This window comes from Mycteria americana, chromosome 4 (assembly GCF_035582795.1).
Source record: "Mycteria americana isolate JAX WOST 10 ecotype Jacksonville Zoo and Gardens chromosome 4, USCA_MyAme_1.0, whole genome shotgun sequence".
Lineage (NCBI taxonomy): Eukaryota > Metazoa > Chordata > Aves > Ciconiiformes > Ciconiidae > Mycteria > Mycteria americana.
This window is the reverse complement of record NC_134368.1, coordinates 12,812,060-12,839,332: the sequence shown is the minus strand read 5'-3', so window position 1 is coordinate 12,839,332 and position 27,273 is coordinate 12,812,060. Positions and strand designations below refer to the sequence as shown.

Sequence of the window (27,273 nt, the reverse complement as noted above, 5' to 3'; positions counted from 1 at the left end):
ATTCACCTTGTCTCAGCTCTGTCTGACCTAGAATGACAAAATCTCTCCTTATCCCTATATTTTTGAAGGAGCTGTTGCATACTTGGGTCAGCAAAACCAGGCTGGTTTAAACTTATTATGCATTTCAGACTATGCTGTATGTCAAGTCTGTTTTCACCTTTATTTACCAGTCCACCAATTCTGCACATTTTAATAAAAGAGATTTTACAATTACTTCCAGCTCGCCGAGGAAAATAATAAGCAGTGGCAGGTCTAGGATTATCCTTAACAACATCCCTAAAGCACATGCAATGATTTCTCCACTGACGGCTGAGATGTTGTCAGTCAGGAAGTTCCTAATCCAATTAAAGTGTGTTTTACTGATAGAACGCTGATTTTTTACTCATAGTGTCATGTAACACTAACTATGGTGTCTTAGAAATGTATGTGTACATTGCATGTCACATATATTAAAAAAACAGAGTCTGAGAATACCTGGGAACTCCTCCAAGAATGAAATCAGGTTTGTCTGACGAAGTCTATTTTCTATAAAATTTCTGATTGATATTTATTGTATTACTATATGCTAATTATTTTATTAGTTGAATTCTCCTTCAGATTTTCCATTATTTTTCTTGTGACAGAATCATGTTCACCACTTTTTTGTCCTTTTAAAATATTGGTATAATATTCAGTAAACTCTAATCTGGTGGAATTTCTTTGATACTCTTAAGCATAACAGAAATGAGTATGAGTAGGCCAGTCAAGGCTTCCTAGTCAAGCCTTCACAATCCTGTGTTGCCAGTTATATGGGTCTGCTGGTTTTAAAGCATTTACAATAGTACGTGTTGCTTAACATCCTCCTGGGTTTCTAAGGGACTGGAAGGTATTTCATCACATCCCGGTGATAAAAGCATGTAAATACAGTGCAGAACTACTTGTTGAGTACTTTTTTTTTGCCTCATTATAAACAATTTTATCATCACAGCTCATATTTTTTGCTATAGGGAATGATGTCTGTCTATAGATTCCTGGTTTGATTCTTACATTTTACAAAAATAATGTATTACACTGTTAAAAGAGGTTTTGTTCTCAGGCAACGGTTTTCCATTGCTAATGTACAGGCTGCCCCAAAAGACCTCGTGGAGGTGGTAGGGCCAGTGTGCGGTATGTGCTGTACGGCATATTGGCAGTAGAGTTGCTTTTCTCTGGATGCTTTAGAAGGTGTCCTGGTCCATGGATCACCTGTTGAAAGCACAAGGCATGTCTCTATCACGGTCTCACAGGTCTGACCGAACTAGAGCTCCACGTTGGTCCTTCCACGGGCTATTTTCCACGTCCTGGTTATCTCTCTGTGGCAAGAAATTGCCCTTCTAAACAAAAATGGGTTTTTAGCAAAGCTATGAGTACAGAGGTGACAAGCAGGTGAAATGAGTTGGGGAGGGCACTCTGCAGGAGGATGGAAGAACATGGGCAGGTGAGGGGGGCTATTGCCCACTGACACTGGGTCTTTGGAGTCTGCTACAAATCTCAGCAGATGCTGGATACTAAAGTTGACCATAGTTCCCAAACACAAATGTAAAAAAAAGTGTACATTTGCTTCAGGAAATCCACTGGGAATTGTTCTAGCCACACTCTTGCTGGTCTATTCTTTGACAAACACAGTGAAGAAAATCCTGATGGAAACTGCATTTATTCAAGAGAGATTCATGCTGTGGGAATGCTGAACAAATGCAACCACACCGCAACAATCTGGGAAAGAAAAAGGCAAGGTAGCCAGCAGAACTGTTGCTCTCGGCAAAAACTGCACTCATCTCTTTTTCTGCCTCTGAAAGCTAACGACGTGAAATGCTCTGCTTGTATTTGATAAACCTGCGACTTGACTTGCTTGGCGAAGAGTGAAGCTGTATGCTTCTGTTCCCACTGACAGTGTTGTGGGCAGCCTGCTGTGATCGCAGCTGACCTTCCCGTGGCTGGATCTGTCTGTCTCAGATTATACTATCACATGGATGTCTCACGCAGCGAGCTCCCCTTTGCTTATGGTGCTCCTTAGGCCAGTGAACCGAGCTAAAATGATCTGGTGTCTTACTCTGATCTCAGGCTAATGAGAACTGCAAATAACAAAACACTGCTGAAGCCCGTGGAGGTACGGCGCTACCAGAGGAAACACAGGCCTCCGTGATGTCCATATGGTTGCATCTGAGAGAGAGACCGGTCATGCCGATCGCATGTGCTAGTATTAAATCACCACTCAGGTTTGAAAACACATTAAGTCAGCAAAGAAAATACATGAATAAAAGCAAACAGAAGAGAAAATTGCTACCCTGCAGAACGCATGATAAATCATTTATTGCAGTGGGAAAGAGGCTTTCAGACAGAAATGGCAGCGTATGAGTCTACTTATCTCTGCAGAAAACAAGCACCTCTGGGAAACCTGTATCCACAGAACTGCAGCTATAAAGATGGCAGGGCTTCCATCTGGCTCCCTAAGCCTTTCTCCTGACACCATCACTCCTGTGTTAAATATTCATGTATTTATCTTGCCACATCAGCAAGGCAGGTGTGCGCATTCAGTGTCCTAATGCATATGAACAATTTGGGTTTTTTCTGATAGAAAAGAGCTTTCTTGCTTCAACTGAGTCACATCAGCAGAAATACCACATCACAGAGGAAACCAGTTTGAAATACTCTTGGCAGGTAGGCAGTCTGACAAAGTCACAAAGAAGAAAAATGCCACTATCCGGGGGACAAGCCATCATGGGCACAGGGGAAGCAGTAGGCTAGGGCTCTTCCAGGCCTACTTGGATTCAACTTTCTGGTGACAGATTTAGCTGCTTTCATGTGGCAGCTTGAAAGGACAGATTCCCATGGCCAAATTGTTTTGGACTGAAGCTATTTGACAGCCTTTGACCCAGATCCCCAACCAAGTTAAAATGACAAATCCAACTTTATTTGGCATTTGAGCTGGGAGGGAAATGACTTTTCTGTTCTGCCAGAGGCCTCCTTTATTTAATGTCCTGTAAAAAGGAACAAACTGCATATAATAATGACATCTTGTGGTCGTTGTTGAATTATTGCCCTATGATTTAGTAGCGAATTGGATCCCAAATTTCATGACACCTTTCTCCCTCCACACTGCAACTCTGCAAGTTCACACTTACAATTTCTGCCGCTCTGAGAGGCTGGATGTAGAAGACCTCTAGAACCTTTGGCTTATTGCCGACTTCACAGTAAAAGGATATTTTGCTCCTTTGATTATGCAGGTTTTGCTTAACATACAAGTCAGAAATTCATAGTGATAACTGATTAAAGAATGGTTATCCAGATAGTCGTACAGAAAATATTGGAGTTTTGGTAATTATTGAGTGCAGAGTTGCTCTGGCCCATAGAATGAGCCTGCCTTTGTTGCGCCATGGCTTTGTACTAGTTGTGAGAGTAAATGGAGATAGCCTTTGCTGGCAGCATATAAAGCCCAACAGCTGCTGAACACCTGGCACTGAGCTTGCAAACAGTCTTGGTGAGCAGCCACCATCACCCCATGGCTGGGGTACAGAGATGAGGGGTGTTACAAAGAGGAAATCCCCAAGGCCTCACGGTACCCCTGCTTCGATTTTACTTATTTCAGCTTTGGTGCTCAGGTGTCTAACTCTGCCATTAACTGTGTGGGTACCCAAGGATCCCATGAAGCTCTAAGCTTAATGCAAGCTGTGTGACAGTTCATAGTAGTGTCCGTAATTGTGACATTTTACTGAGTATCCCGTTTTGCCTGCCCATAATAACATTCTTGCTGATGCACTCTCTGCAGTGCTTGCTCTAGTCCAAGTTAGAAGCTTTTCAGAACAAACAGCACTCTTTGCTGCCAGTTTGTACAGTCCTTAGCACAGAGGGACTCAGCTTTTATCAGGGAGTTTGGATGTTGACTAAATAGTCATAATAAATAAGATTAGTAGGAACAGCTTAGGGATATATTTCTACAGAGTTGTCTGTTTTTCTTGTCATGTGTTTGGTGGGTATCTTTGGGGCTCACCGGGTGTTCAGTTCTGTTCTACTGTGACACAGCTGATTTCTCAGGGCTTTTTTTGGATGACGGTGGCTTAAGCTACATAACAAACACTTTGTTTTTTCTTCTGGGCTACAAAGGCCTCATAAAGAGACTTATAATCTATATGCAAGATTTATATACAGTTCTGCTTCCTAGCTGTGAGGAAGGAGGCAGGAAAAGACCGTATCACTTAAGAAGAGCTCAGAGGTGATGGTGAAATCGCATGTGTGTTAGTGAAATAAAGCTGCTGATCAATTGATAGTACAGAATGTGGAGTGACAGATCAATGCTACTGGTCTCTGCACTTTCTGTAGCAGAACATCTCTTCCCCGTGTGCCCCTTCCACTGGCAGAGATCCTGATGTTCACACTGGATATTGGGCATAATGTACTCTGCCTACTTCCTTCAGGTCTGCACAAATGCAAGCAGCACAGGTTTGCTGGATTCCCTAGAGATACAGAAAACAGGTGAAGATAATCATGAGACTCCATGATTCCATAATATCTAATGACAGGTATTTAGCTGTATTGATCTATTTTTTTTTCCATGGGATGATGCCACCTATTGGACATTATTAAAAGAGACAAAATGGTTCAAAGAAAATAAATACTTTATACTGGGGTTTTTTTTCAGTAAAGAAGGCTAAACTTTTGACTGTTTCCTACAGTTTAATAGCTAGACAAAGAGCTTCTATTGGGACATCCTGAATTAGGGCACCTCATTAGAAAAGAAGAAAGAATAGAGGCAGAAAAAACACAGGCAACACTGACTATCTCTGGCAAAGAAAATGAAGTTCAGGAAGAAAAATACAGGTAAGGTTTAACAAGATATTTTTTATCCATTTTTCCAATGGGACTATAAACAACAGTTTTGGCATTTTGTGGTTTTTGTTTGTTTGCTTGTTGGTTGTTTTTTTACTGAAGTGTGTTGAGGGTGATCATCTTTAATTGACCTTGAACTTGTGGTGGTAAAATTATTAACATTTAAGATTGAGAGGTCTGGCTAAGAAGTTATCTTTACTAAAAGAACATTCCTTTCGACTAAAAGCTAACAGTCTGTGAGTGTTTCCAACTTCCCACTTCTGAGCTAAGATAACACAGGTTGTGCCACTACTACAGGCCCCACCAAGACCCATCTCTTCATATAGTCATATTATTTACTGTTTGATTCCTTAGAATTGTGGCAGTTGGCAAGCCACCTAAGGAGTCCATGCCTCCAGGGATGGATACCTGGCTTTGTTAACATTGAAATGATTGCTTTTCCTCACCTCTTTCTTTCTTTTTTCTGAAACGGTATATAGGTTGGGTCTCTGCAATCAGTTGGCTGAGAACAGGGGAGCAGAGGGGGAGATGCTCTCTGAATGTTCTCTCACTACAATCATAGTTAATAAAGCTTCTGTCTGGCCTGTCCTAAACTGTACTTGTGTTATTATGCACTTGGAGTCCCCAGATTCTCTGACAAACTGCTCTTAAAAACACAAACAAAAACGTAAAAAAAAATCTGTTTAGTAAATAAATGTACCTTGAGGTACTCTGAGAAATCTTTTTAACAGTGGCCTTTTAATACATTCTCCAGCCATGAAATGTTTCCTGAGCTGTGCTGGATTTAGATGGAATCAAAGAAGCCTCTACAGAACTACTTGGTCACGCTGTGGCAGTCTGTAAAGACTTACAAACTTTCATATATTGACACTGCAACAATAGATGAAATTATAAAACCCCACAAGGACAAGGGTTTGATTCTGCTCAAGCAGAATTCAACACTCAGCTATTTATTTAACAGACCAAACCATAATTCACCCCTGATTACCCATAAATAATACTCATTTTTTTAACTTATAAAATAATCTCTTTGGCTTGATAGGATTGCTCACAACAGTAAGGGCAACAGGAATTAGGTTTTAACAGTACTTCAGTTCATAGATACAATAAAGGAAAAATGAATTTGTTTTTCACAGCATATCTAAAACATAAAATATTCTGAATTTTCAAAGCTTTGTTAGTGTCTCTTCCATTTGTGAATGAAAATATTTGATAGTTAATATAGCTGAAAGAGAAAGATCCTAATATGTTCAATAATGCCTACCACTGTCATATGTTCTTACAAGACCACATTTATAATAATTCATTTGAGTATATTCTGACCTAAAACATAGATGCAGTTTCTATGGGCGTCAATATATCCCAGGCTTGATACTGGTTTTGCAGTACTGAAAACATTATAACCAACCAAGAATGTATATAAGACTTACAAGTTTGCATTACCACATATTTTTTAAAAAAAGATATACAAAATATACAGACTGATACACACTTCAAAGACAGATTATCTAAAATCCCAATCCTCTCCTGCACTGAAAGAGCAATCAAGTAGTTTAACACAGAGGCATATGAAGTAAATCAGAATAGCTTTGCAGACTTCAAAGGGGCTGTCGGAAATGATTCCCATCCCTTAGTAGAGGTTTATCACTGTTGGTGTTCTTCATGTCTTTTTTCTTTTTTCTTCAAATTCTCTTTTATTTTGCTTTTGTTCAGCTTATTCATAATCCCTGGTGGGAAATGTTTTTTAATTATTTAACTTCTGTAATATGACAGTAAAGTCAAGAGGCTGATTGGAACATTTCTTTTATAGAAACTATGCAAAGCAGTGATCATAATGAATCTTCATTTTTTTGTATTTAATTGAGTAAATACGAATAGTGTGCAGATGTGTTGCTCTTGCTCCTGTCATTATGTTAACAATCCCTGAGACCAAGTTGGACTTGATTTCGAAGTTATTTTAAAACTTGGCACTTCTCTATGAAAATCTCTTTCATTTTCAGTGTTTGACATATGGTCTTATTTCCTCCTGATGTTTGAAATATGCTATCCATCTCAGGACCATCCAGCCTCTTACAAGTTGTTTGGTTTACAATCTTGACCTCAGCCTGCCTCTAAGAGGTTTATTAAAACAAAATTCTGCCCACCATGAAGGTCTGTTCAGAGCTTTGCTGCCTTGAAGAATCTCTGCCCACATATTTTTGTATAACTGCAAAATAATAATTAAAAAAGGATTAATTAATACAGAAAATAAAACAAAGAAAACTTCTGCAAGATAAATCATCTAACTTATTGGTTGAAATGAGATTGTGATTGAACTTCTAGATAACAAATGTGAATAATTATGTACAGGCAAGAATAAACACAAAGCACAAAATGTCAAAGTACTGTAAACATCAGGTATCTGTGTAAATCATTTAGTGACCTTTATAATTTCTTGTTTTCAACTGGATATGAGTTGTGTTATCAAAGGTAGAAATTTGGAAACAAGGTTATATTAAGCTAATCTTTGTTCTGTCCAAACCTGAAGACTGTGTCTGAAAGCACTAGTGCATGTCTGTTTTTACCCTTTATTTCAAGACATTTTTGGAAAGTAACATAACTTCTCTCCCAGATGTGAACTGTTTGATCTGAGCATAAGAAATTCTCTCATAAGCAGAATGTTAATTCATCATCTTCAACCATTTGCAATTTTATGTGGAACGGTTAAAAAAAAGTACATGTGAAGTAAATTCTGCAAATGTATAATTTTAGCAATATTTGGCAGTTCATAATTAACTGAAGCTTAAAACTTTAAATAATGTTATAGAAAGATGAGGAAAGGAAGGCCATCTTTTCAGCAGTAAACTGGAGTACAGTATAATACAATAATAACCTAGTATAAAAGCAGTCAGTGATGTAAAGTGAAAAGCTTTTCTGGTACATCAAAAGATGGCTTGGCCCTATATATTAGTGATGGTTTAAAATAAATATTGAAATATAATATAGTTAATATTAAATATAATTTTACCTTGATTACGTGGGCTAGTGTTAACTATTTATTCCATTCCAAGTTTGATTTAATATTGTCTAACAATTTTTAATTAATCTTGAAATAAATGTGGCAATAACTTCACATACTTGAGCTGAGATTGTCAAAGCTTCTGTGGAGAAATGATGTCCACACCATCAACGTTTCTTTTAAAGAGAATCTGAATTCTTATTCAGTGCTTAAACCTGCCCATAACAAATTTGGAAACTTTTCTTCTGCTCCAATTATGATCTGTGGCTGGTGGTGCAAGGCACTCTACTGCAGTACAATATAGGCTACCCTGAATTAAATTCATTTTCCTGTTACGCTTGGATAATCTATTCTTTACCATACTGTAATTTTTACTAAAATGTTTGCATTGGTTTTTAGAAGTTGCAAAGATAGCAATGAATAGAGAATTAAATATAGACAGCCAGGAGACAAGGAGCTTTATTAAGTATTTTCTTTGAGTGAGGGATTGGCAGCCTTCTTCAAATTTCAGTTGAAAATATTTACACAAGTTGAAAACCACAGACTTAGAGGCAGTTCAGAAAACCTCCCTGAATTCTGCAGAACATGGGTTGGATATCACTGCTTGAAATTATTTTCTCAATGAATTTACAAAAACCTTACCAAATATTTAGCACACGAGGAAGTCAGTAGTGTTTAGAGTCCTATCTGCATGTGTCACATTATATTGCTAATATTAATCTCTAATATTAATAAGCCTCTGTGGCTTCTATATTTGTGCGAGCTAAGAGCTAGCCAAAGAGGAGCTAGCCAAATGCGCTACATGTCAGCTTCATCAGCTGCTGATAAGAAATCTCCAGCTGACTGCTAGAAAGGGGGTGGTATTCTAGGAATGGATCACTGTGTACTTGCACTGTATTTTATATTCCTGCCTATAGCATCTGCTCACAGCTTCTGTTAGAGGCAGAATAATGGGTGAAAATGGGCTTTTGGCCAATACAGATATTCTTAAAATTCTTACAGATGATGTTCCTTCTCTTAGAGTTACCTTTGGAGCTTCCCTCCCATGACCTCTTTCATTAATTTAATCCTCAAAAATCTACAGAAATGGAAACAAAGTTTCCAGTGATGATTATAGTCCTCTTGTTGAGATGGCTGGATACCTAGAGCTAGCCTTTTCTCCTTTATTTGTAGAGACTGTGTTACCAAAGTAATCATTCTGTTAGGTCAGCGTCTGGTTAGAAACATCTGGACTGCCTTCTGTATTGCTTGATCACCATGGAAACGATGGACAACTTTAGACATGAAGACACAGACAGAGAATATTGAAAAGCATTGCGTACACTTGACTCAGCAATCCTGTCAAACTTCCTGGCAGTCTCCCCAGGCTCTAGTGATTCTCTACAGGGTCTATCCACACTAACCAAACTACCATACTGTGACACTAGTCTCTACATAATAGTTATCCCACAGCTTGGCCCTGCTGAGTAGGGTTGGCCAGTAGGCAAGAATTTTGGTTTGCTGAGACTTGGGAATGAAATACAGCTCTTTAAATAGGTCAAGGAAAAAAAAGCAGAGAGGTACCATGACCTAGTATAGCCAAACCTAGTGCACCCACGTCCTGAATCCTGCTTGTAGGTCTGGTTATGACACTTCAGAAAGAATATGGCAGAACCAGGAAAGATACAGAGAAGGAAAACAAGGCCTGTCAGAGGAATGAAAAGGCCCCCACAGACAGCAAATGTATACGGACTGGGACTAGGAAGTATTTTTTCACTATACTCATAATTAAATTATGGAAACTATGGTGTGATGGAAGCCAAAAGGCAGCTGAATTTGAAAATGGATGGGAAAAATGAATGGAGGATAGATACATCTGTGGCTATTAAACAGAATGATACAAATACAACCTACGACATGAGATATCTCTTAAACCACCAACTGCCAACAGTTGAGACGAGGGGAAGAACACGTCGATATTTCATCTGTTTCATACAGTGTTCTCCTTGGCCACTGTCAGTTACAGAGTATTCTGTGAACTGGATCCAGTATGGCCATTCTTATGCTCTTGATTCAACTCTTGCTTTGTGTAGTTTAGACTATACAAAAAAATCTCTCTCAGCCTTAACAAGGATGGATTATATATTCATTAAAGCAAGGAGAGGTGCCAACAAAACAGCATCCTTCACGTCTGTATTAAGATTACCGAGATCCCTTGGCTAACGCTGTACCTTGCACTGGTTAGTACAAGATACTCTGTCATATCCTAGAATTCTCTCTGAATAACCAGAATTTTCAAAGAATCGTGCAATTTCTGATACAATTTTTAACTGGAAGAAGTTTTAAACTTTCCTTTCTGTTATTAAAATAAAAATTATATGAAGAATTAAAAGAAAGAAATAATTTCTACACCATTTATATGCACATCACACAAACTGGGTGTAATGTGAATACCAATAAAGGCAGCAAAAGTCCTAGGCAGAGAAGAAATACACCTTACTACTTCTCCAAGATATTAAGCTATATACTAAAGACATGTTACTCCTTAAGGAATCTTAGGAGATGGTATAATTTATTTTTTTTGTTCGGCAGCAAAGATGCCTACAAGAGCAAACTAGAGCAATACTGCATGAGTCTCCCATTGAAGCCTACCTCCAGCAAATGCAAAATGTCATTTTCTGCTGACATCAATTTAACTCTGGTATTTCCACTGAAAAAGTGTCTTCCTTTTCTTTTGTAACTGTGAAGTGTCTTGAATATGTTATGGATATTTACAGGCAACACCTTTCTTAATGATGGAACTTACAAATTTTAAAATGGGTTTTCTTACCTCTCCACTAGCTTTACCAATGGGAGAGTTGAGAATGAAGTCAGGAGGAGCAAAGACATCAACCAGGGCAACTGCATCATCTTTCAACTGTTAAGAAACAAAAGACATACATTTGGCAACTTCTGTAGTTGTCTATGGCTACCTGTGAACTACAGAGCAGCATAAAGATTATCTTCATAAAGTACCAGCTATTGGTAACTTAAGAGAAATCCACAATAAGGAATCTAGATTTATTTTGCTTTTTTTCCTCCCAGGGTAATTGCCAAAAGAGACTGTATTTTAAATGTTTTCCTCCTTTGCTTATAGGTTTTAAAACACATTTTAACCAAGACTGTACTGTTTACACACATAAACCCATGAATTTTTGAATTTAAAAACATAATGTCCAGATTCTTCTTTGAAATTTTGCTTACCTGCAAAGAATATAATCTAGTTTGAAAAGCTTTTGTGTTGGGAAAAAAAATTGATGAGCTAACACAATAATGAAATAGAACTAGACCGCAGTATTTCACTGGCTTTCCAATGAGGATTGCAAGGCCACAAATGATAGAGTGTTATTTTGTAAGATATATTGTTTTTCATTTTTTGGTAAATAAACTAGGACTAGATTCAGCGTCAATGAGTTACTAAACTTTACAGAAAGTTATTCAGAAACTATTAATGTAATATCCTGCTAATTTACCGCCTGAAGTACAGAATTACTGATATATCTCTTTTTTGGTATTTGTATACCATATTATTATTTAATCACAACAGACAATACTGAAGGCTTACCCTGTAGCAGAGCTCCAGAATAGCATTCTGAATAAATCTACCAGCTTGTTCACCTGAAGCATAGCCACCTGCAAATACATTCACAAAGAAGCTTATACCAGTTAAGATTACACTGATACAATCCTTTACAAAGGAGTTTATCAGTTCAGTATTCAAGAGACTAAATAGATACTCCTGTGTAATTGGATTGACTGTCTTTCATTAATGAGTTGACTGCAAAACCATTAATCTAAGACATTTGGAGCCTTTTGCATTAACAAGCTACACTACAGCATCTTGCTGCCTATCCCCCATCCTCTCCCCCAAGCATTGGACTACAGCAAAACTTGTGAGCCCTCCATCATCTTTGAGCTAAGAGAGAGTCTTTTGGGTTAATTTGTCGCTCCAGATTCCTGTCCCTGAAAATTTTATCCAGAATGATTGTTTTATATTACACAGGCAATAAGAAAATGCTCTAATCTAAATCCTAATTAGGATTCCCTCCCCCTGCCAAGTTAGGACTTTTATAAAGTGACATGCACAGTATACTCAGGGAGCTGATCTCACCTTGGTAGAGCACAGCCAGATGTTTACTCAAAGACCAGAGTCCATACAGAGCACTGAGATTCTTAAGCACTGGCTGCAGAGTAGATGGTATGTTGGGATCATGAGTGTAGTCATGATATCTTTGTAAGACTGTTTGTTCAATAAAAGCAATGGCTAATGACCGACAGTAGTACACCTTAGGAAACAGAAAAGAAGGACACTGAGTAACAAAATACAAGGAACCAATCCTCAGCTGGTGCAAAATAGCATTGCTCTGGTGAAGTTAGTGGAGATCTGTTGATTTAGATCTGCTGATCTAGCTTGAGATTAAAGAAAGTCTAAGAAGAATCTCTAGGAGAAAACTTTCTACAATGTCTTTGCAAAGATTAGTCATGAAATGCCTCATGAAATGCCTCTTAGAAATAAGATCCTAATTTTCCACTGTGTTCCAGTTTGGGTACTCTCTTATAGAAATCCAGAGGGAGCGCATATTGTATGCCTATTACCAGGGTAATTTGGCAGTTGCGCCCCAGCCTGTATGGGATCAAGTAGCTACATCAGAGAGAAGACCATGCAAAATCAGGTTTGCTGGCTTTAGGATCATTAATAAACCCATATAACTCTAAGAAGATAAAGGTAGGTTTACATTTATTTAATGTAAATGCATAATGCAGAGTTTTATAAAGAGGATAAAATCTTCGAAGTGGTTCAGTAACCTATTGAAAACTTATTACAGTCCCTTCAAATAATAAATAAAAAATCTGATCATGTTAGCATGAGTGGATTCTGTTTATGGATCGCAATAGACTGTAATATGTTTTGAAAGAACTATCCAACTAATCCTTGCCAACTATCTGATCAGAAAGATAAGTCACCAGTTACTGTTAATACGGAGTATAAAACCTTAAGTGATTATACCCACATAGGAACACTTGTCTACTTTTATATACTTCACCTTTGCTGTATCGTGGCATATGTCCTACCATGAAGTAGACTGCTGACTGAAAATATTCTAGTTGGTGAACAGAAGGGGAATATGAAACCATTGTTGTGGTGAATGATTTGTTGCAATGCTGTAAATTGGTGTTTGTTTTTAGCTCATTTGTTCAGGGTTTTTTTTTTCATTTAGAATTAGTTGATTAGTTTTTCTTTTTTCTTTTAAATGCTTGCATCATCCTTGCATTTGAATCTACTGTGGCATTTAAAAAAGGCATATTCCAAAGATTACTGTCTCTCTCTTCATAGCTGTTCAGTGGCATACTTATGTCCAAACTCAGATACAAGTATGAACTGCAAAATACACATCTATTCTTTGCAGGTTTAGGGAGGACTTCCCCCTTACTAGATGGACTTTTGTAGATATGAATGTCAATTCCCTAGTCTTAACATCGCAAATGAAGCATTAATTCCCTATTCTTCTCTCCTATAATTCTGTTTCCTTCTGTGCTGGTTTTGACTGGCATAGAGTTAATTTTCTTCATAGAAGCTATCATAGGGCTATGTTTTGGATTTGTGCTGGAAACGGTGATAATTCAGGGATGTTCTCATTATTGCTGAGCAGTGCTTATACAGAGTCAAGGCCTTTTCTGCTTCTCAGACCACCCCACCAGTGAGTAGGCTGGAGGTGCACAAGAAGCTGGGAGAGGACACAGCTGGGACAGCTGACCCCAACTGTCCAAAGGGCTATTCCATACCATATGACATCATGCTCAGCATATAAAGCTGGGGGAAGAAGAAGGAAGGGGGGGATGTTCAGAGTGATGGTGTTTGTCTTCCCAAGTCACCGTTACGTGTGATGGAGCCCTGCTTTCCTGGAGATGGCTGAACACCTGCCTGCCCATGGGAAGCAGTGAATGGATTCCTTGTTTTGCTTTGCTTGTATGCACGGCTTTTGGTTTCCCTGTTAAACTGTCTTTATCTCAATACACGAGTTTTCTCACTTCTACTCTTCTGATTCTCTCCCCCATCCCACCGGGGGGGACTGAGCGAGCGGCTGTGTGGGGCTTAGTTGCCGGCTGGGGTTAAACCATGACACCTTCTTTACCTTTGCTTGCACTTCTGTATTGTTTCTATCAAGCTATACCCAAATCAACGTAACCCAGGGATAGGCTAGGAATCTCTTCCAGATCTCCCACAGCAAGAGCAAATATTATATATTAGTCAGCCACTGGGCTGACAGAAAAGTGCTTCTTCATGCCCAGAAAGTTTTAAATCAAATATGTGCACATCCTTAAAACACAGCTTGTAAATAATTTTCAGATGTTTTTGAGGTATGCCATTTAAAATAAAAAATCCCGCTGTCCTGAAGATGAATTGTAGGGAGAAAAGAAAACCTAATGACCTAAGGTATATCAATGCCTATCTCAAAAGCAGTTGTATAAGTATCTTTAACCTAAGTATCTTTACATTTTAGCACATTTGAACATAAAAGAGAAGGGAACCTTCATATTTCTGAGCAAATCATTCTCTTTAACACACTGCCCCCAGCACCAGCCTCCCAAGAGATGGCCAACTGACAGGCAATCAGACTTGAATTTCTGGCAGTTCCCATTCTGCATTTGACGCTGAAGAGTTTCTCTAATAAGCTGCTTCTAGGGTAAAAACAGAAAAGATTTCCTCCACTCTACCAGTGGTTTCACACAGACCATCCCCTGTTGAAGCTAGGCTGGCTCTTTTCTAGGTGCAGAGTTGAATATTCCTTCCTGATGTTTTTTAATGAGCTTTGCAGATAAGGTGAGTGACACCGGCCATCTTCAGGGAACAGATCTCTCTCCTCAGTGACAAATGACAAGTGTTCTTTCCTTGGATGCGAGCCAGTTTTTCTCATGGAGGTAATGGAAGAATTTGGGGAGCTTGGGGATATACACTGAAATTTGGAGTTAAGCCATTCCTAGCTGTTAAAACTCTCTGGTGAGAGAGTGGATCTGCTATATGTAGATTGTCAGTGTTTCCTTTTCAGGTTCCAATGCTGTCAGTCTGGTATCTTTCATGAGTACTTTGCACTATAGAAATTAGAGATGGAAAAGACCTATTAGGTCATCTAGTTTACCTACCTGCCAGAGCAAGATTCTTTCCTACAGTATGTATTTAGCCGCAAGAGCAGATGGAGATGTAATAATCAGATGCTGCAGTAGATTTAATAGTACTAGGTTTAGTCTTTAGAAGTTGTGCTATCAAAATTACAGACATCACCCAGCACACACCTGCAACTTTTCTGAAGGGAAATATATCCTGGAAGACTTCTGCTGACGGTAACTGTCCTCCTGCTATCACGTTCAATACAATGCACATGGACAGGTATTACATTTTATTAGTTATTTGACTTGCTGCTTTATGCTTGAGGAAATTGTACTTCATGACACAAGAAGATAAAACTAACAGGATCCGACAAACTTGCATGAGAATAAGTAAATAAAATAAGGAAGCTGAGTAAGTATTACCTGACAGTTGTTTTTTGCCTCAAAATCACTTCGCCCAGACTGCTTCTCCTTGCTCAGCTTTAGGTCACTTTCTCGGAGCAGGTAGCAAACCAGCCATTTATATGCTGCTAAAGGAACTGTGAAAAAGAGAAAACCAAAATTCTTAACATTCACATTTATAATGCAAGAAGTCACATGCAGATTCCACTGCAGTCTCATTGTTTGTTACCTGAGATGAGAAGTGAAAGTGTTAATTAGTCAATCCATTAACATGACACTTTGCCCATTACTGTAGACGCAATAAATAACATCTGGGTAAGATAGTCAGACTGTAACCGTACAGTGAAGACATACCATGCCTGACCGTACACTAGTTCAAACTGATCCCAGGCTAAAAGACAAGGTATATCCACAGCTCAATTTAGACTTCTGACTCGATCAAAATTTTTAGCTTGTTATTTTCTTCCCATATTAAGACTTAGGTCTGCAAGGTACTCAGTGTCTTCTGAGAATACAAGAACAGAAGACAGTCCACATTTTGTGGAAGCACATGACTTCTAACATTGCAAAGGTGGCTGAATGTAATCGCATTTGAATGACCTGCTTTGTACGTAAGTGCATTATATTTTTAGAGCAGCCTGGAACCATTAAGGAAAAAAGTACATCAGCATAAAGTCCTTGTATGAATCTTGCTTGCTTGTGTCTTAGCTTAAGATTTAATGTAGAATATCATTTAGGCAATTGTGAGTGTTCACATGCTGCCTAAATTTAGGCACCTAAACTAACAGTCCAGTTTCTAACAGAATGGAACAATAAACAGATTCAGATATTTTTAAAACTATAGTCTGGTTCAGTAGGTATTACAAGAGAGGAGAGAACATGCGCTTAGGTATCAGTTTGTGTTCTGCTGGATTTCACAAGTTGGAGACATACAACAAAGAAGAAAGCAAGCCGTTGTTTTGAACTAATATTTTTCTTATAAGCCTTTGTATTTTGAAGTTATTCAGATTTTACCCCATAGCTACTGTGATACTATCTCACCTGGTACTATGCGTCACTATCCGAAGTTCAGCTTTTTTGCAATTATTTGAGCACTGAAGCGGTTACTGAATTCTAGGAATCAACTCGATTCTCCCTTATATACTAAGACTGGAGTTTCTTTCCCCAGTATGTTCTCAGTTTCACAGATTCACTTTTGCTCAATGCCCTGTCACTATTCTCATTATCTGCTCATTTCTTTGTGAATTTTTGCCTCCAAGGGCCAATCTGGGCTCACAGTGATAGAAAAGTGGGAATGACATCTAATGTCGTACTTGATTTGATTATAGCAGAGTAAGCCAGGAAAACTGCAGGGAATTTTCTTTAACCATTACTCATTTTTCTCTATGCAACAAAAAGCAACTGTCAAAAGCAGACACACTTAAAGTCTTTTCAACGTATTTCTAAATCACTTGTATGGTTTTCTAAAATAAGATATTTTAGTGATATAAGGTAGAGGCAATCAATGCCCCTTACAACAGTTTCATTTGAAAACAACAATACAGTGGCAAAAAAACTAGATCACAAATGCTATTTTAGAGGACCAAAAATGGAAGAAAAATACCTGATGCTATCCTCCATTCCAGAATTGACGCTGGGGACAATAGTTTGCATTTCAAAATATGTCCTATGTTCTTAGTAAATTGAAATGCATATAATACAAAGAAAGTCAGCAAATAGTAATATGACAAATATCTAATAAGTAGCAGAGTTTGAATCTCAAATCTCTGGAAAGGAATTTAAGATTCTAGAATCAGTTTAACAACAGCAGAAGGCTACCTGAGGAGTCCATGCAATCTTCAGCAGTAACGGCTGTGAATTTCCAGCCAAGGATATGATGGTAGTCTTGTAAAACGTTTATTGTTCCAAGAGGGGATTCAAAAGGAGCTTTATCTGAAATACCAAAGAAAATAAAAATTATTTATGAGAAAAGGAATCAGAGTCTTTGGAACTAAAAGCCTATTACAAAGCCATGCATACACTTGATAGGCCAGCTGCAATTAGGCCATAATATTTATTTTATTATGGCCTAGTCCAGCCAAATGAGGACTGGTGGACAAGTGCTGAAAAACCTGACATCACTGCCTATAAGCCCCATAAGGTTCAACTCCTATTGCTGAGTTTTCCAGTTCTGTAAGATGCTGGTGAAACTCACTGCTAGAAAATGGGAAAAAAATCTAGAGAACTACAAAATGTACCGATGGATATTGCTACCAAGTTAGGCGATATCAACTGTTTTAAGTACAATCAGCAGAGGGTACCCAGACTTACAATGACTTTAGGAGTAGTTCCATTGAACTAAACTGCACTTCTCAGGGAGTAAGATACACTTAACCTGATTAGGGATGGCAAAACATCTAGCTAGCTTCTCCAAGACTTAGGAGAAAGAATATTTCTTGCAGCAAATATCTGTGTATTGTGACTGTATCATATGATGGAGTGTGTAGCACATTACTCATGCTCTACAAAATGATTAAATGACTGTCAGTTTCTTTCAGTATGAAATTACCTCCTAATTCCATTAGCTACACACTGTTGGGTCCAGCATAGAATTCCACAATAAAAACTTACCTCTTATGCAATTCATCCAGCTCATTAAGTAGTTGCTGGTTTGCTGAAGCAGGACATTGTTATCTCCCTCATATGTGCAGTTTGGATCATTGTCATTTCGGATTTCACCCAGACGATTCACTTAATAAGAACAAGCGCACAATTTAATACATTGCAATGTATTAATGGAAGCTAAGAGGGATTAAATAATCATTCTGTGACAAAATGCAAGAGAGTTGTCTGTTCCTGTATGTATAGCTATTGTTAACAAAAGATGAGCTTGAAAGTTTACTGTTTAGCTTGTGAAAATGAATATACTGTAAAGATTTTAGAAAAGCGTGGCATTCATCTTACAAGGGGAATTTTCATCTATAAAGTCTGCATCTTTATTTTTGGAACTGAGACTGAATTACATGTACAGTCTGGCCAAATGCTGGTGCAGATACTGCACGGGTTTAGATTTTTTTTGTGGTATCAGGTATGAAACGAACTTTAAAAATATGCATATGAGGAAAAAACCCTTTCTAAACATATTGCTAAAATTCAGACACCATGACACAACAGTCAAAGAACAAATCAACATAACCATTCTCTTTCTCATCAGTGTATGCAGAAGTCTGTAACTTACTGGCAAGGTAACCATGTCCTCCACAAGCTTCTCGGCACTCCTGGGCTGCCTGCTGAGCAATCCAAGAAAGCAGTGGTTTGCTGGCAGCAGATAGGGCATGAATCTCACGTCCCAAATCAGCCTTTGTGAAAAACAAGTTACAAGTGAGTAATAACTTTTACACAAAGTAAGTCTGTGACCAGTTAAAGCCATAGCTATGCGTAGTGCTTTATAATGAAGAAAAGAGTGACTGGCAATACATATATAAAGTTTTCTGAGATGTGTGTAAGGGCAGACTATATTTTTTGCTTCCACAAAAAAACCCGTGCCACAACTGAAAAACCTTCAGCACTAATTGTCTTATACGGGACAGCAATAATTTTTGCCAGGTAATGGACACGTGGGTACATCTTAGCTCAGATGTGCCAGCTGACATGGCATTGCATGGGAAAGTTCACTGCTTACCAACCTTTTCCTCCCAAAGATGGAGAGGCAGGTGGTTGAAGGCCGCATGTCCAGAGAAAGCTTCTATCCCCTCTGTGACATAAGCAATCACTCTCTCCCCAGTCAGCAAGGGGATATTTATAATATTTACTGCCTTACACTGAAAACAGTGTAAAGCAGTAAGGCTTGAAAGTGACCTTTCAACCATCAGTTTTGTAAAGAGTAGGAAAACTTAAATGTAACCCCTCAATGTCCAGAGAATCCCAGTAGTCTGCATTTACACTAACTCTGTTAGCCCTCCTTTGAAAATGTGTTTGGAATTCCAGTTTCTGGAGATAGTGGGTTGATACTACCAAAGCTTATTTAAGAGTAACTCCCTGGTTGGTTTTGTTTGTTTGTTTGTTTAAGATCTCCTGTAGAACAAAAGGAATTCAAAAGGATTACATTCTTAATGTTGTCAACAATCAGATTTTTTTCTATCATGATTTTTTTTCTGATAGCCACTGTTTTGCCTAAGATTAGTGACTGCACTGGAGACCTCCAGAGATAAAATATCAGATTAAAAAAATCAAACAGATTATTCTGTGTTTTGCGCAAAGAGGAGAAATTAGAATACCCAGCCATTAGTACCACATATTTCATGAGCTTTATTTTAGCTGAAAAAAGCCTGAGTGTTTAAGTGAGATCTGAGCAATACACAGCCAGTGTGTAGGCCCTAACAATTAACATTTTCAAAATTTTGAAAAATAAATAAAATGTAAATGCTATAAAAAAGCATGCTGCAGTTATTTTGGTTGAGAATCAGTCCTTGTATAGAGACAGATAGATCAAACTATTTCCTCTGTAAAGGGGTGACTTCCAATGGTGGATGACTTCCAATGACTTCCAATGTGGATGAGCAATTCAGCATTAAGACTCAAAAGTCTTAACATTCTTCTCCAAAAATATTTATCCTAATGCATGAATATGAATTGCAACTCAAGTCAGACTCACATAGTCTGTGCAGGAATTAAGAATAGTATCATTTCAGAAAGTCTTTGATATATGCCCCCTGCAGTATCATTTACAACAGTTATAAGCTGAATTTGCATTACCATCATGTATCGATGATAAACAATTCTGCAAGGGAACATAAGCTTAAATCCCACAGAAATCAATAAAACTTTAACCACTCCATCAAAACTAATTTGGTTGCTTTTCTGAATGCAACTTTAATCATTACTTTGTATGTCCCATATTTCTGAGACATTGCTCTAGTGTTCTTGATTGTAAGATGGCATAAGACTTCTAAGTAGGTCCTTTATTTAACAATTTCCAGTTTATTATAGTAAGAACTCAGCAAAGAAGAAATGTGTAAATACCTCACCTGTCTCTGACTCCTTTGCTTTGTCAATAAGCCTGCATAAAATTCTACAAAGTTCTCAAACAGGGATTTGGAGAAATAATCGAAGGCATATGTGGCAGCCAGATAAGGAAGAAGACGCCATTGCTAGAATAAAAATTAAATTGATTTGATCACAAATTGATATATATTTTTGTAGTTATATATATGTAATTATCTTATAATATTGAACCAACTCATTTGTTTTTACTTTGTTCAAATTGGAAAACTGTTTTATGGAGAAGAGAACTTAACAATAACCATCTATAAACATAATTAAGTGTAACTACTCTATACACAAGTTACAGTTACGTTATTCTAGTTCATGCATTTTATGAATTTGTGATAAACATTCTGTTAAACCAGTGCAAAAGTTCACTGAAGCTTTGGGGACCAACGACATATTTTTGCCCTGTGTTTATACAATGTCTGGCATGCTGGGGCCAGTCATGATTCATGTGTTTCTTCAGTACCTACACGACTTCACTTGCTTGTTCATTGCTGAATGTGCCTTAGTGCTGGTTGCATTTTGTGAAAAAAAAAAACAAAAAACAAAAAAACAAAAAAAAAAAAACCAAACCAGGGCTGGGAAGCAGATAAAAAAGCATCTTTGCTGCTCCACGCAACTTGGAGCCCATGAAGGAAAAGAGAAAGTGCTTGAGGAAGCTTTTGTGGTAGAGCAAGAAGGGAATGAGAGGCTCAGCAAGCAGAGCCCACAAAACAAGCCAAAACTGAGAAAAATTGAGAGACTCAAAGAATAGTGGGAAGCAGACCCTGGCTTATTCAGAAGAGGTGGAAAGAAGGCAGCTTTCACTAGTTTGTAGAAACCCATGAAATCTTTCAAAGTTGCAAGACTAAGTGCAAACCTGGAAAAAAGCACTCACTTTGCAAGGACAAAAACAGGGCAGGTCTGTTTTCAGCACTTCTTAATATATTAGCCCTTCTCATTCAGCAGATCTGAGTTTTCTCTGTTTCCCAGTTACCCTACATACTCCTGTTCTACTTTTTCAGAGCAAAAGGAGTTTTTCATCTGCATAATCTGCAGAAAAACATTGGTTATATTCCTCTCAAAATTAGTGCTAGCTTGAGACTTCACCACAATGAACGTCATTGATTTCTATACTTTTAACGCATAAAGGCTAAAAAAGAGAAAATTAGCATAGCAGCAAAAAAGGCACCGACATTTTTAAACAAATACTAGTTTCTACATCTGCAGTACTTTCACGTGTGCATAGAAGACAGTCTTTCTCTGAAAAGCTTACTATTTTAGAATACAAATGTTTCTAGGTACTTCAGAGAAACATGAATATTTTGGGTTTTGCTATTCCAAGAACTTATGTCAAAAGCCTGATCATGCCAGGAGAAGGTCTTGAGTTGGAATGAACCCCCACAGTTGCACTAGAATGACACTTCAGATGACATAGACAACTTTAATTTCATGAACTTCAGTGTTGCTATTTTGATCTGCAGTAGCTCTGAATCTGAGTTTCATTATATAAAAGCCTGTAGATGTGAATTCCAAAGTATTTACCTGTGTTTGGTATTCAAGAACAGGTATTTCTTCATCATCAGTTGGTCCAAACTGACGGCGAGCTGCTGAGAAGCGAATGGCTATTGATAAGGCAAGCTTTAAATTGGTCACGGAAATTCCCGTGATCAGAATTCTGCCAGTGGACAGGGATCCCAGAGCTGCACTAAAATGCTCTTTAACATCCTGCATGAATAAAGGGCACAGACTGAATGGTGAGGCTAACATTTCATTTACATCCCCCCTAAAGCTACAACTCTGGTAGCATGATCAGAAGCCCAGAGGATTGGCCAATTTTGTTTCTTGACACATTCAGATAAGGCGTTCAGGCAAGACTCAAACGTAGTTTCTCTAAACTACTTTGGGATCAGTGGGGTAGCGCAAAGAGCAAGAAGTCAGTAAAATCAGTAAGGTGAGTTGAGACATCTCTGAAAGGCAATTAAAAAAACGGCATTCTGACTACCTCCTGTGAAATTGTCAACAGCCTTATTTAAGTCCAGGTATCTAGTATGTCCCAACATGAGAGGCCCATGCGCTATCTCTTAACCTACTTATACCTTTGTATATTTAATGAACTGTATTTATGAAACAAAACCTTGATTCATACCTTGAGTGAACTTGAGTACTTCCCCTCAGCTGTCACATCTCCAGCTGTATTCACTATGTTTTCTTTAGGTATCCTGACATTGTGGAACATGGCAAATCTGTTTAAAAAAATATACAAGCAATGTAAAATCTACCTCAACATAGTCTGAGGAGTGTACATCACAGAAAAAAGGTCATGACAAAGGCACGATTGCATAATGATCTCAGGCATATCAGTGAACTGAAAACAGTGCCCATCAAGCCAGGTAGGTAACTTCAGGAGAGTATGCTTGGCAGAATCAAGGCTTTCACACTCAGGGCAGCAGAGGAAATTCAAGATGGGAAATTATTTGTTATAACTCTTCAGTTTGGTTTTTTTTTAAAAAAAGATGATGCTTACAAAACCAAAACAAACACGTCATTGACTCTAGGAGACCATTTCAGCAGCTTTGTAAGTAAAGAAGTAAACAACTAATGGAAGGATGAGCAATGTATTCTGTTTGAGGGGAGGGACAGGTAAAGTTACTTATTAGAGACCTGACACAGAGGCAGTTTGACAGACACTTTCACCAACAGCCCAGAAAGCTGAACTGGATTCTCAGTCTGCACGTGTTTAGGCAAGTTACTTAGCTTGATATATCTCAGCTATCGAAAAGCTTGGGAAGATTAACAACTTCCTTCTGCTTAGAACCTGACTAGGCCATTCTGACTCCTAATAATTCCCAGCCACAAACAATTCTGCTGAACCACGTGCTTTACTGAAGTGTCGTTCAGTCCAGTCTGGAGACTGCTTTGGAATAGAGACACTATATATTTTTATGAGTCTAAAACATAGATCTGTGAGGATCATTCATGTTATTGCAATACAAATGAGGACATAGCTGAAATAGTGCCCCGAGAAGGAACTGAATGGAGAATTTCCTTTGTTTAAACTCAAACTAGGATTTCTGTTCCCTGGAATGTGGCATCTTAAAAAGGAAGAGCAAGATAACCTTTTCTAAATTGGGGCACCCTAGCAGCAATAAAGAAGGAAGTTGTTAGAGTAGGCAGAATATCCTGAGAATTCATATTCTTCAGGAAGAAAGTGTATGAACTGTTTCACCCAAATGGGCAATACAACTTGGCACAATAGCAGTAATATCAGCTCCACTCACGAATATCTCAGTATCTAATAGCACTTGAAAAGCTGTATTTGTAATCAAAGCAAATTCCTTTCTCCTGCCAATACAGGCTGATCTATTTAATAAGGCTCACGAGAGCCAGGTCTTTCACATTAATAAATTACATAAGGGCTGCATTGCTGCATGTGCTTTAAAATTACGAGTTGTTTCCAAGGAAACATATCTGCATACTGAATTTATTCAGCCTTAGAGATACACAGTATTTTCGGACTTAGCCACAGAGAAAAGCATACTATCCTAACCAAGAACCAGCTGCTTACTGGCCTTAACGATGCTAGAAAGTGCTTTATTAAGTGCCGGTTTCAGTGAAACAACACTACTTTCTAACAGAAGAAAATTCAGAATTTCCAAAAATCTGATTTCCATCTTTGTTGATACTGTTTTCATATCACTGAAAATAAAAAACCTCATTCAAAAAAGATCTTATGGTTAAATTCACATTCTCTGCTCCCTATATCCCAAATAAAATCCATCACAACTAAAACTGTATAGCAACTCCAATATTTTTAATCAATAGTATGCATGTTAGACAGAACTTGAGCTTTTTAATTATTACTACTCATTACTTTAATTACAGGAGAGTGTGTATGGCAAGGTTTAGGTCCCTAGTTTCGCACGCTCTTTTCCTCGTTACTGTACATCCATAGAACTACAAGAAGGTGCTTCCTCCTAGGAGCTTACAATCCAAGCATAAGGCAATAAGCTACAAATGTGTTCAAACAAATGGTGAGGCAGACACTAACTACTGAAGAATACTTTCTTGATATGATACCTGCCAGTCACAGCACATTGGCATTTTTTTAAAAGCCATTACAGCAAATGAGAATGTTAAGGAGGAATGAAAGTGATAAAAGTAAGGGAGCTTCATGGATGTTTATAAAGGATCCCTCGCAAGCAGGAAAAGATGCATGGAAGAAAGCAATGGAATACTATTTTAAAAATAATATTGAATGGGCGGTAAAAACTGGAATCATAAGCCAGACTAACGGAAGAGTTGACCTAACAGAGAGATGATACAATCTTTGGGGCACAGATTAGGAAGAAATTTCAAAGGGCTCCAGCCCTTGGGCTTTCTCTTTGCAAATACATATTTGGAGCACGTTTAGTCCTGTGTGTGATGAACAGTTAAGATTCGTGGTAGTAATGACAATGAACGAGATGGCGAATTGTCCTTTTGTGTTTTACACTGTAGTGATTCATTCACCTCATTCAGCAAAGTTGTGCAGTTGTAGGAAACTATTTATATTGATACGTGCTTGAAACTCCGAGTTCTTAAAAGCAAATTCAAATCTACTAATATATAAATCTATATACTAATAACCCACTTTTAGGAAATTCAAGCCTACTAATACTGAACTTGTGGCAGATGTGTGCCAAACAAAACAGCTCCCAAACTGACCTAAACAGTTTTACCCACTTTCATCTGTTGTGATACAATCCCAAATAGTTAAATCTAGAGGAAGTCTTTTGTTGGAAAGGGCAAAAAATCTTGTAGAAAGTTTTATTATAATCTGTCTGACATAAATACAATGTACCTAGTTCTGTACCACATAAAAGATTACCTAGAATTATTTTGATTAAAAACCACATGTATACCCCTTATAATAACTTTTTTCACAGCTAGTGAACCAGAATACTAAATTTACAATCATTATATAACAATCTATTTTCTTAAAATCAAAATTAGTTCAAATAACAGTTTTTGAAAGTTTAGATTTTTCCCTTGATATTGTCCATTACAGATATATTATTTCCTTCTTTTTCGGTAAGCTGCTACCAAAATAAATGCATATAAGATGGCAAAAACTTTAAGAAGCAAAAGAGAGAGACGGAACTAGCAATTAAAAACCACACAGAAAATTCCCATGCGTAAAGAAATAAGATATATTGCCTATAAGCACCAGTGTTGAAAATAAAAGCAGAACCTTACAGGACCTGGGAGTTAGGCAACCTTGTGAGATCATTGCCAACCGCTGTTACGCTCCTTCTCCAAGAACTTTGCTATTTGAAATTGCTAGACATACTGGCCAATTTGAACTTGATATCGGAACATGTTAAAAATAAATAGTAAGATTTAATGAAGTCAACGATCACATTTCTAATGGTTATTAGCCTAGAAAGCATAGTGAATAGACATGGACCACATCTGTCAACGCATTTAGGGGAAAAATCTCCTTAAAGAATTGAAGAAATATCTTACAATAATGGAACTGTATACACAGTCATGGGGATACTATGTACTAGCAAGTTTGGAAAATGGCTAAATTTCAGATGGTGATGACAAGACCATAGGTTTGAAAGCTACCCTACTTAGGGCCTCTTCTGCATAGAAAATAGTGTGACTAAGATTAAGACCTCTCAGCAAGACAGACAGATAGCTGTCATTTTAAATATATATCACAGGGCTCTATAGCAATGTGCAATTTTGCATCATGTAGCCCACAGGTAAAAAAAAATCTGTATCACATAGATTTCTACCTAGATTAGCTAAGCAGAGTGAAGTGCGATTCCAATAGTAGCATTCTTGTTTGGGTTCTTTGGCCAGTAGTTTAGGGAACATTTCAAGCAAAGTTAATCTTACTGACTTTAAATCATGCCATAGTAATTCATCTGGTGTGCAGTAATTCTGATAAAAAAGGAGCAGCTGGAAAAGCTATGAGGTCCTTTTGCCAGTACTAAATTAATAAGCTGTTACCTATAGTACAAATAGCTCAAACATGCTTTGGTGAATTTCAGACTCAGTAAAATGCCTTTCCTGCCAGCTTTTGTTATTGACTACGTTAGAGATGGTGCAGTGACAGTTCCTTCAATCCTTCCAGCCAGAAACAGAAAGCAGGTGAATGGTATTGGAAGGCTGTGACTCAAGTGGTCTCGGCTGTTTATGGGACACAGTAAACCTTGGGAAGAATAACACTTCAGAGGTTTGGTGAAAAACTTGCAAGAGGAAAGAAAACAGCCACATACTCCAGACTGAAATTCACAGAAAGGTTAGAGTTGAGAAGAGTTACAGAGAAGCTGGGGAAAACTGGAAGGCAATATTTTAGCTCTAGTTTCTACAATCAATGCTCTAATCTAAGAATGCAGCTCTGCAACAGTAATGCTCAATAGCAATGGTAAAACAACACACCATTTTATAGGCCTCCCTAATCCTATCTTAATGGGTTTCATGGACACACAAAGACCCACTCACCCTAAAGTTCTCATAGTCTAAGTGCCAGTCTTGCAAGGAAGTTCTGCATGTGCAGACTCCTGCAACTGTCAAGCTGCAGGAGAGCAGAGCTTGTGGAGCTCTCCTAAGAAAGAAAAAAGGTTGTTTGAAGTTCACTGCAGATGCGAGGCTGTATTTCTGTGGGTGATAAAACAAATGCGTGACCAGATCTGAATCTACCTTTCCCCATTAGCAGCATCAAATGCCTGTCAGTGTGACAGGCATTGCAATGAACTGGCTATGGCTACACAGTTTTGCGGTCCTTGTGAGTGACAAAAATGAGGGGATAAGGCAGCACTCTTTAGCAATGTGACTACATCTTCTCAATGTGCACAGCACTGTATGTCCCATATAGTGTCTAACCTTGACTGTAGAAACTAAGT

General features: G+C 38.0%; 1 protein-coding gene across 5 annotated transcripts in view; it reads right to left on the bottom strand.

Annotated features, from left to right (window-relative positions):
- Nucleotides 1–2,288: 2,288 nt before the first annotated feature.
- ACOX3 (acyl-CoA oxidase 3, pristanoyl) overlaps nucleotides 2,289–27,273 on the bottom strand; it is a 44,953-nt gene continuing 19,968 nt past the window's right edge. For 3 of the 5 annotated variants that reach the window (XM_075499679.1, XM_075499681.1, XM_075499680.1), the window contains exons 8-18: nucleotides 22,524–22,620; nucleotides 21,920–22,102; nucleotides 20,374–20,496; nucleotides 18,585–18,705; nucleotides 17,978–18,097; nucleotides 17,186–17,299; nucleotides 15,389–15,504; nucleotides 11,970–12,144; nucleotides 11,424–11,491; nucleotides 10,650–10,736; nucleotides 2,290–7,048 (exon numbers count right to left, since the gene is read on the bottom strand). In XM_075499679.1, the coding sequence (XP_075355794.1) occupies nucleotides 6,929–7,048; nucleotides 10,650–10,736; nucleotides 11,424–11,491; nucleotides 11,970–12,144; nucleotides 15,389–15,504; nucleotides 17,186–17,299; nucleotides 17,978–18,097; nucleotides 18,585–18,705; nucleotides 20,374–20,496; nucleotides 21,920–22,102; nucleotides 22,524–22,620 (1,324 nt within the window). In that variant the 3' untranslated portion in view covers nucleotides 2,290–6,928. Of the gene's footprint in view, nucleotides 7,049–10,649; nucleotides 10,737–11,423; nucleotides 11,492–11,969; nucleotides 12,145–15,388; nucleotides 15,505–17,185; nucleotides 17,300–17,977; nucleotides 18,098–18,584; nucleotides 18,706–20,373; nucleotides 20,497–21,919; nucleotides 22,103–22,523; nucleotides 22,621–27,273 lie in introns of all 5 variants that reach the window. The other 2 variants (XM_075499683.1, XM_075499678.1) reach the window with 2 other exon arrangements.